We start from the raw sequence: 11,011 nt of genomic DNA, 5'->3' as shown, positions 1-11,011 counted from the left end.
AGAGTTCATGATATAGTCTAACGTAATTTTTATTTTATTTTATTTTGCCCTGTAGATTGTATTGGACCTATACATAAAGTCATAGGAAAAGATGAAACAAAGTTTCGGTCAAATCACCGTCAGACCGTTATAAACATGAATTCAAACCAAGAAGAACAAAGAGAGAAGCAGCTGATGGAGGTGTTTCCTTTTTTTCTGTGGATAACTGTGAGTGTTTGCAGTTATAGTAAAATATAATTATTTGTTTTGCTGAAGTAATTGTATAATATTCTAAACAGGCTGTATTTGGTTGTTGTAGATGCTCATCTAACTCAGAGAGCACTATTAATTGGGGAAAGCATACAAAAGAAAAAAAAGTCAGACTACTTGGTTTATAGGAGAATGTGGAGTAAATACTTGACATTTGTTTAAGGAAAAGGGTAATGACCTGGTGGTGAGACGCAAAATAAGGGTGTCATTAATATACTATTTGATGACACACTTTTCACTTTCTAACTTTACTTGTGTATTTATTTTAAAAACTTAGTTTTACCAGTTAACTTTGTTTATTTATTTGTGCAAGTTAACATTCCATTCAGTTGTTGTTGTTTTATTTTTGTTGTAGTTTTTTTTGTGGTTTCTTAGCAATCAACATATATTTGTGACTGACATGTTGGATGGGTAAGGTGGAGGGGGTTGAAAAAACAATATTTCTAAAACGGAGAGTGCTATTTAGACAGGTGAGAAATATTTTAAAAAGTATGAATAAATGAGGAAACATGGATTTATGTTAATCTCTGTAACTGTTGCACTATGAATTGCTGTGTTATATATTGCTTGTCACAGTAAATGCTAATAAAAATGTCTTAAATGATCACGCAAAACCTTGATGTGTTATGCTTATGGATATTTCCGTTTTTCTAGTGATAAATTAGTTATATGAGCTTTTTAAGCCTTAATATTTAATTAAAACAAAAATGAAATCCAAAGAATGATCCCATAATGGGAACCCCTAAAGGGTTCTTTATATCTATCGCCCCCTGGAGGAGAAAGTACGAATGACGAGTCTCGGCCGTCCTTTGTCACACCGAAAGCAGAAAGGCGGCACAGAGTAAGCAAAAAAATAAATAAAAAAAGCAATCAGTTTAAAGGGGAAAGCATGAACGCAGAGGCTTGGAGAAGCGTGTTAGCTGCCGTGTGAAGGAAAAGCAAAAGCTTACAGCACCTGGTATTCCCAGGCGGTCTCCCATCCAAGTACTAACCAGGCCCGACCCTGCTAAGCTTCCGAGATCGGACGAGATCGGGCGTGCTCAGGGTGGTATGGCCGTAAGCGAGTAAAGCACTCGAGAGCCAGCTATTTAAAGAAGACACACCGGGGATGCATTTCTGAATGATTGAAAAGAATAAATAAATAAATGCCATGCCTGTGTTTTAATATGAATCAAATTAAAGTGAAATAAATAAATAACAATAAAAATATACATTTAAAGAAATAAATTCAAAAATCAATGTTGCGGTGAGTAAATGGGGGCGTATTTTTGAACGATTTAAAAACAGAAATGTCATACCTGGTTAATATAAATTAAATCAAGCGGAATAAATGAATGAATAAATTAATTAATTAAAATAAAAGTCAAAACTCAATCTTGCGGTGAGCCACTTTTTGTGGAAGCAAATGGGGGCCCATTTTTTTAATGATTTCAAAACAGAAATGCCCATGATTTTCAAAAAAAAAAAAAAAACAATAAATAAATAAAAATCTGACAAAGTTGTGTTATAACCACTCTAGTGAAAAAAACATATCAACTAGTCCCTCTTTTTCATTCCTAAATAAATCAGCACTCTTATAAAAAAAGCTTCTTTGGGGTTCTATATAGAACCCTAGGGTTCTATACTCAACTCCAAAGAACCCTTTATGCCAAGAAGTTTCTATATAAGGAGAAAGAACCCTTTTTGGCACAATTTAAAATTATTATACTACATTGTATTTGTGCTTTTATTTCAATTTTACTTTCACACACCTTTATTCCAAAGAAAATAAACTTAAAATTTACATCTGTACTGAATCAACCTATTATTATACCAACAAACTGATCTGGTCGAAATACATGTGTTCTAGCAGTGTATAGCAATCTGGACAGTTTGATCTATTTAATCAGCATATAACGGTGATGGCAAGTTCTTGTTATCATGTCATGTAAGATGCCGTGCAGCTCTTTTATTGACAAGCAACATGCACTGAGCCACTTTGGTGGGCAATACTGCTTTGTTCGCGGAGGTTACTGGAAACAGCTGTAATTCTGCTGCTCCACAAGCGCCACCTGCTGTCAGAAAGTGGATTTACAGAGACTTATATTTACATTCAGCTTGTGTGCAGTTTCTGTCTGGCCAAAAACAGACCGAATTTGCATGCCCTGCTGTAAATGTTGACCGGTTGATGAAAAACAAGCTTATGTGGATTCTACACATTTAAACAATTCAGATAAGCTATATAGATTTATGGAGCAGATAAAATACATATAATCATTTATTAATCAATTATCATTTTGACTTAATCCTTTTCTTTATTTAAAGGCTGAAATGTGAGGTTAAAATTTTTATGAAACTCTTTCAAAGCTTTATTTGAACATTTACATTAGATATTTGAACATGCTATTAAACTGGTGTCAGTCAAGATGTCATTTAAAATCTGAACATCGTTGGTAATGTTATTGTTTTAGTGATTATGCAAACAAAACTCATTTTATTTGTAGTTTGTTGATTTTTAAATATAAAACTTGAAGTGATTTATGTGTCGGTACTTTTTGAACATCTCCAGCACATTTTAACAATACTGTGATGATACTGATAACCGTGATAATTTTGGTCGCTATAATAGTGATAACATTTTTTCATACCGTTACATCCCTACCTTCAGCCGCCAGTCTTAGAATTAATTATACATTATGTATTGTTCATATTAATTATGAACCTGTATACAGTAGCCTAGTTCTTAGGGAGGTATGAAAAAATAATAGTTACTGATTAGCTAACAGTGAACTACCACATTGGACCAAGCACTATTACTTACTAATTCATTAATCAGTTTCTTGTTATTTACTGGAGTGCTAATATTGTGTTACTCATGTGTTCTTGTTTCATCACTCATTAATGATGGAACAGTATTCTAAAGTGTTATCTCATAATTCCCTGCATGAAATTTTATCTTAACAGTTGAGCTCACTCAAGAGTATGTATTTTGTGCGCATGCATGCTTCATTAATTTAGTTAAATTTTAGTACAAAAGTTAGTGACACTACAAAAGAGACGTCAAACTGTGGTTTTGTCAAAGTAACACAAGGCTGAATATAGAGCTAAGACAAAATGCAAGGATTGTTAATGGAATATGTATCTTTATTGTACCTCTGTTCTTTTTCCTCCTTTAGGGATCCAGAGCCTTGTTTCTGGCTACAGATATAGTGCCTTTCTTAATGCTGGAATAAATTTGGAATTTTACTTTGTAATCCAAAGCATAATGTTATGGATTAGCTTCGCTACAATTCCACATTTTTAATGACATTTACAATTAATAAATACGTTTGTTTTTTTAATGTGTTGCATAAAGAAAATATCAACTGTATCCATCTGCACAGAAATGAGGAAACCCAAGAAAATATCTACATGGAAAAAAAGAAAGTGTGTGTGTGTGTGTCTGTATAATTATATATATATATATATATATATATATTTATTTATTTATTAAGGAGAGAGAGAGAGAGAGAGAGAGAGTGAGAAGAGCACAGTGTAACATCAAGTTAGTCTTTTTTTTTTTTTTTTTTTTTAGCATTTTGTATCCTTGCAAATGGTTTGTAGTGGTCATAAAAGGACACTCCAAGTTTGCATGTGACCTCCTAGAAAATTGCCACAGGCTCTATACAGTGGAAAACATTTCACTATTGTTCATCAACAGTCAGCCATTGTGCATTGTTTTTTCCTCTCACAAATAGACTTTCCTTTTGTAGCGCCATTAAAAGAACAAAATTTAAACAGCATCAGATATGTACAAAAGAAGCAAAAACCAGAGTTATATGTTGTTTGGGGATTTGTTTGGTATGATGCATAGATGTTGCTCAAAGATTTCAGAATAACAATAGTTTTGCAGTAGGATCTTGTGTCTTTGTAATAATATTTTAGAACTGCTACTTTTTTTAATGGACATCCTAAGCTAAATCTAATCATAACTAGTTTTCTACATATTTCATTTCATTTCATTTTATTAAGGATAACCCCTTGAGATGAAACATCTCATTTTCGAGGGGGTCCTAAATACCATATATGCACATGTAATAATGTCCAAAGTGAAAACTAAGGGGCTCAAGAAGAGAGCGAAAAGCACATCTGATAAATCTACAAGTCAGCTATCTGAAATATGAAACAAACATTTAACTAAACAAATGCCTGATCCCAAAACAGTTGAAATTGAAACAGTATAAACATCTGAGAAAAACAAATTTATAATTTATGAAATTCCCAAAGATGGAAAAAAGATGTTAACATTATAACGTGTCCAAAGTCCCTTTTTCATAAATATCAAATGAACGTTACAGGGAAAATATACACAGTGTATAAATAAAGCATACAATAAAATAGCAGTTATATACACAACCTTCCCTGATCAGTTAAGGCCCAAGTGTAGAGGGTATGCAGTCATTGCCATCATCCCTTAGTCTACTATGTTCCATTTAAAAAAAAAAAAAAAAAGTCAAATGCAAAACAAGCATCCTGACACTTATGTAGGCCATTTAATTATGTCTGCACTCATATAGAGAGGCATTTATCTGGAAAAAAAAAAACCTTTTCTTATTTTCATCTTGTAGAACAGTCTTTAAATACATATGTACATGACTCCTGAATCCTCCCAGAGGCATCTTGTGATCAAAGTCCTTCCTTTACAGTACACTTTAAAGTACACTGTGGTGACATGTTCATGAAAAAAGGAGGTTTGGAGATAACTCAGTTTCTGCCTGAGCTGGACTGATGTTTCAAAGCATACCAAAGCCCTCACTCCCCTCACTGATGGCCAGCTTCAGCAGCTTGTGGAGCTCCTCGTAGGAGTCATATGTTGGGAGGCACAGCTGGTTAAAACTGGTTAAAACAGAACAATGTGGCAAGAGGGGTTAAACATGCAAGCCTAATATAAAAATATCACTTTCACCTATAGATGTGTCCGACAAAACTATATTTATGTTGTTAGAAACATATTAATACAGTACATTTCAACATTTTTATTATGTAAAAAAAAATCATGATAGCTATTGTTAAGTAAATAATGTTTTATTTTTTCTAATCAAATGGCAAAAACCTTAAAGGGGACCTATTATGCAAAAATGACTTTTATAAGGTGTTTAAACACAATTCTGTGGCCGCAGTTTACCATTATAGGCTGGTTATACAACCAGCCTATAATGGTAAAAATCCACCCACTCATTTTTTTATAATCCCAATAAATCATAAACAGTCTCTCAGAACAAGAAATTCTAGATTCTCCCTATGTACATGTCATCGTAGGGAAAAAGTCTAATTCTTAGGAATTAGAAAAATATTTATGCACAGTCCCCCCCATTTTCAGAGGCTCAAATGAAATTGGACAAATAAATATAATCATAAATAAAATGATAATTTTTAATATTTTGTTGAGAATCCTCTGCATGCAATGGCTGCCTTACGTCTGGAACTCATGGACATCAAAGACTGGGCTTGGAATAGCCCACATCTGTTCATGAAATGGCTTTTGAATCAATTGTCCAATTATTTATGGTCCCTTGAAAAAGGGGGGAGGTACATATTAAAGAGGTGTAATTCCTTAATCTTTCCCTCAAAGAATACCCTCAAATTAAAGCTCACAGTGTGCACTTTAAACCCCTATTCATTATATAACTGTAACTTGAACATGTTTTGGTCAACAGCTAAAATAACAAAAAAATGTGCCTTTGTCCAAATATATATGGACCTAACTGTATATCACATTTAATTTTGGGAAATGGATTTTGGTCCTTCTGTGAAAGTAAGATGATGTTTGACGTGTGCGCTCACCAGGTGTGTGCTGTGGGCAGCGTGCTGTGTGTGGGAGCTGCTATAATCTGGAAGGAGGGGCAAAGCGTATTGAAGCCACCAGGTGGGAGCTGCGAGGAGCCAGTGGTGAACTGCAACAAACGCGCCAATTCTTCCTGTGTGAAGGATGACACCACCGCCCAGAACCATTTCATTACCTAAACAACAGAACAATCGGATTAGCTCACTTTAACACATTCATCCCCTTCTTGGCTTGTTCTATTTAGTCAATGCATTAAGCGATACAGAAAACAAGCCAAGTCAACTATATGCTTATAAATTCATTTGTAGAGCTTAAATTTAAACCCACTCATTGACTTAATTCATTAAAACATTTACCACCACCTACTGGCAGTTTTAGTTTCTTATTTAGAGTAGGCCTATAATTTCATTAAAGAAATTATTTCATATTTCCATAGCAAAACGTGTGTATGTGGCCATAGGTCCTCTTTGCACCACTAAAAATAAACCCTTTATATGATGAATTAATTATATAGCCTAAAGCCTAGAAAGCATGCAAAGAGTTGAATAAAACAAAACTTTCTTGCTGAAGCTACTTTTTGTAATGTCTGTATTTTTAATATTTAATGTGCTTCTTCTTGAGCCACTCCTTAGAGGTGAGATCTTGCATGGAGCCCCAGTCCGAGGGAGATTGACAGTTATTTTTTGTGTTTGTTCCCTTTTGCGAATAATCGCACCAACTGTTGTCACCTTCTCACCAAGCTGCTTAGCGATAGTCTTGTAGCCCATTCCAGCTTTGTGTAGGTCTACAATTTTGTCCCTGACATCCTTGGACAGCTCTTTGGTCTTAGTCATGGTGGAGAGTTTGGAATCTGATTGATTGATTGCTTCAGTGGACAGGTGTCTTTTATTCAGGTAACAAGCTGAGATTAGGAGCACTCTCTTAAAGGGAGAGCCATGAAACTCTTTTTGCAAAAACAGCTATGTTTTCTTGCGCGGTTGGATGTTAGACTCATGAAAAATAATCGCGTTGTTTGTATTTGCCAAAACTGATTTACTAAAGTCAAAACATAGATGGAATTGGTGTTAGCGCGAGCACCGCTTGCTCTGAGGCGGGAACAACAAGCCGACAGAGGATTCCTCAAACAGTTATGTTCAAGATTTCTGATTTACTTAACTTATAGTCTACTGCGTGAGGGTGGCTGTGACTGGATGATGACAGGTGTGGGCGATCATTCTCAAGTGATCAGCATTCAGCAATGCTGCTGTTGTATCAGTCAGTGGTTAGCAGTCAAGAAACAGGACAAGGGAGGTCACGTACGGGCAAAGGTCGTGTTAACCGGAAATTATCCGTCATTGACGGATTTTTTTTTAGCAGTGACGGAAAAATCTGAAGGCCGTGAGGGTGATCTATTGTAATTTACAACTGTAATTCCCACCCCTGTCCAGTTGGTGCGCTCCGTTGTGGTAGCAGAGTGCTGGATAATCAGCTCCAGAACAAAAATAAAACTGTCACGAGTCTTTGCACACAGGCGAGTACACACAGTAGTAAAGCGAAAGAGATGATCAGTTCATTGCCACTTGATCTGAGGTGTCTACAGCGATCTATCACGCCACATTAAAGGGCACCAAAACGCTATTTATTGCTTGAATTTCCTAATAAAATGGACAGAATTTGAAATCTGAGACTTTGATTCATATCAACAGTAACAAAGCACAAAGCTTAGCCTAGTGTGATGCGCAATCACTGATGTGGGCGCACTATATGTACTGTGCATTCATCAAATGAAAACAGCATCGATTGGGATTTAAGAATAGATATTAGTTCATAAAAATGATAATCTATTAAAATAAAGAAATGCTTTTTGTTGTTTTTTACCCAGCCCTAGCATATTTTGTTGTTTTTATTGTTCTCCACTGTCACTGCAGGGTGTGTTGAACATGAAAAGTTACGACCAGTTCATCTGTTCTCTTCATAAATAAATAAATGCATAGGCATGTACGTTCATTATTAAAAATTACAAAGTTTTTCCCAAAACTCCAAGCGTTACAATGGGGGTAAGCGGGTGCTTTTTGTCAACGGTCCAGAAGATGTGAAATAGTGCACGCATCCGTAATAAAACGTGCCTCACACGGCTCGAATAAAGTTGAATAAAGTCCTCCTATAGAAAAATATCCATATTTCAAACATAAACACTTTTTTCTCACTTCCACTGACTGTCGTACTGTTGTTCAGGCAGATGACACAGGACGTCGGCGAGAACAAAGCAAAATGGCGGACATGAATTAGAAGCAGCGGAAGTGAGAAAAAAAAAGTTCATTACAGTGGTGTGAAAAAGTTTTTGCCCCCTTCCTGTTTTTATTTTTTGCATATGTCTCACACTTGAATGATTCAGATCATCAAACTAATTTTAATATTACACAAAGATAACCCGAGTAAATACAAAATGCAGTTTTGAAATAATGATCTCATTTATTAACCCGTTTAATCCCAAATTTTTCCCAGACATAAAAATATCCAAATGATGTGTCATAAGTAACCTTTTGAAATAATCAATATTTTTTTTTCATTTTGGGGGGAAAAGAGTAAGAAAAAATGTGTTTTATGTTCGGTCACAATTGTGAGCGGTGGGATAATGTGTGTACTGAAATAACATATTTCTCTATATATCTTACCCCAGCTATTTTAAACTGTTTGATCACATTCCAAGGTTACTATTATGCATTAAAAAAACCATATGCAACATTGATAGGAACCAAAAAAATGTTGAGATAAAAAAAAATAAAAAAAAATAAAATTCAACCATCACCGCATTTCCAAATTGTTAATTTTTGCAAAATATAACATCAAATGTTTATATTAATGCTACGAGTATTACAACATCATTATTGTAAATTTTTTGTAACATTTGAATTTTTAATTAGTACACTGTTATCCTACCAAGATGACCACACTCAACAAAACTAAATATATGCAAATGCATACATTACTACTAGACACCCTAAAGATCATGTGTACCAAAAATCTGCGTCATCTTTATGTTAACATACTTTACTAGCCTTTTGTTTAGGAGCTTTGATGCAGTCATCATCTTCTCAAGGTGCAAACAGGAAATAAACTGCTCTGGTCATGTGACAAATTGCACTAATCATGTGAAACTGCACATTTAATTGAGACCCTTTATTTTTTCCATATTTGCAGGAAGTGCACTAAAACACCAGTCAGTAAGGTTTTTAGAGCTTTATCAATGAAAACCTTTTGGGGCAAAAACCTTTTCACGGCACTGTACGTTTGAAATATGGATATTTTTCTTACAAAAACGCATGGAATCGCTACAGAAGGCTTTTATTCAATTTTTAATATGGGATGTAACGGTATAAAAATTGCTTATCATGATTATAGTGACCAAAATGATCACGGTTATCAGTATTATCACGGTATTGTTCAAATGTGCTGGAGGTAGGGGTGGGCGCTATGCTGGTATTAACGTGATTAATATGTTGTGTCGTGATATGGATTTTGCTATACCATGGATACCGTTACATATTCAAGGATTTCACTGGATGGACAGACAAAGATTTTTCCCCGTGGTCGTTACTGCGCCTTCAGAGAGAGAGAGAGAGATGCCCCGCTCAAATAAATCAGACATAAATCAGAACCGGATAGTTTTTGCCCCCAAACACACGATTGGCTTTTCGGAACTGCACACAATCTGGATTTCAATAATTTCCCAAAATGTAATTTGTGTAGTCTGTAAACGGCCATTAACACAGGACAGAGACGCAGAACACAGACAAAAAGAGAGAAAATACTGTAGCAGGCAGCACAAGATCACGGATCACAATGCTTGAAATAAGAAAAATATAAATATGAATTGGGTGCAGGGGGTTAATATGAATGAGTATCTGAAGGGAACTCTCTTCAGAAAACTTTAGATGGCATTTTCTTTTTCTCTTACCTCCGTGTTCATAAGTGCAGCGCAGAGCAGCTTTATTTACAGCGATAAGCAAAGGAACGCTAAATTGAGGCCATAAGCACCATCTGCTGTCATAGAATGAATTTGCATGTTCTTTCAGTCCATTTGTTGTTTTTTCTTTTGTAGCATAATTTCACACATCTGAAGTCAGACCATTCTATTTTTGCCTTAGATCTTGAAATCGTGTTTTTTCCCCCTAGTTAAAGTTAAAATACATATACTGCCTGTGATTTAACTAAGGTCTACTAAAATGTGATTCCAATTTTGTTTTCTCATATCGTGATATATAATCGATATCGTCTGGACAGTGGAAAATATCGTGATATGAATTTTAGCTCATATCGCCCACCCCTAGCTGGAGGTGTTTGCACAATCACTAAAACAATAACATTACCAATGATGTTCAGATTTTAATTTACATCTTGACTGACACCAGTTTAATAGCATGTTCAAATATCTAATGTAAATGTTCAAATAAAGCTTTGAAAGAGTTTCATAAAAATGTAAACCTCACATTTCAGCCTTTAAATAAAGAAAAGGGTTAAGTCAAAAATGATAATTGATTAATAAATGATTATATGTATTTCATCTGCTCCATAAATAACTATAGATAACTTATCTGAATTGTTTAAATGTGTAGAATCCACATAAGCTTGTTTTTCATCAACCGGTCAACATTTACAGCAGGGCATGCAAATTCGGTCTGTTTTTGGCCAGACAGAAACTGAACACAAGCTGAATGTAAACATAAGTCTCTGTAAATCCACTTTCTGACAGCAGGTGGCGCTTGTGGAGCAGCAGAATTACAGCTGTTTCCCATAAACTCCTTGGACAAAGCAGTATTGCGATTAAAGGACACTTCCTTTAGGTATTACATGGAGCGAAGATGAAAACAAAATGCCATCGAATCGTTTCTGAAGACAGTCAGATCCTTCAGAGGTACATTCATATAATTAATTCCCTCAGCACTCTTTTAAAACCTCCCAGCTTTTCCGCCCTATTTT

General features: G+C 35.0%; 1 protein-coding gene across 1 annotated transcript in view; it reads right to left on the bottom strand.

Moving 5' to 3' along the window:
- Nucleotides 1–3,549: 3,549 nt before the first annotated feature.
- LOC306886658 (apoptosis-resistant E3 ubiquitin protein ligase 1-like) overlaps nucleotides 3,550–11,011 on the bottom strand; it is a 38,881-nt gene continuing 31,419 nt past the window's right edge. Inside the window, exons 21-22 of the mRNA XM_079443954.1 lie at nucleotides 6,052–6,227; nucleotides 3,550–5,103 (exon numbers count right to left, since the gene is read on the bottom strand). Of these exons, the coding sequence (XP_079300080.1) occupies nucleotides 5,001–5,103; nucleotides 6,052–6,227 (279 nt within the window). The 3' untranslated portion in view covers nucleotides 3,550–5,000. The remainder of the gene's footprint in view (nucleotides 5,104–6,051; nucleotides 6,228–11,011) is intronic.

Source organism: Barbus barbus (genome assembly GCF_936440315.1).
Source record: "Barbus barbus genome assembly, chromosome: 20".
Taxonomy (NCBI): Eukaryota; Metazoa; Chordata; class Actinopteri; order Cypriniformes; family Cyprinidae; genus Barbus; species Barbus barbus.
This window is presented reverse-complemented; position numbering and strand designations above follow the sequence as displayed.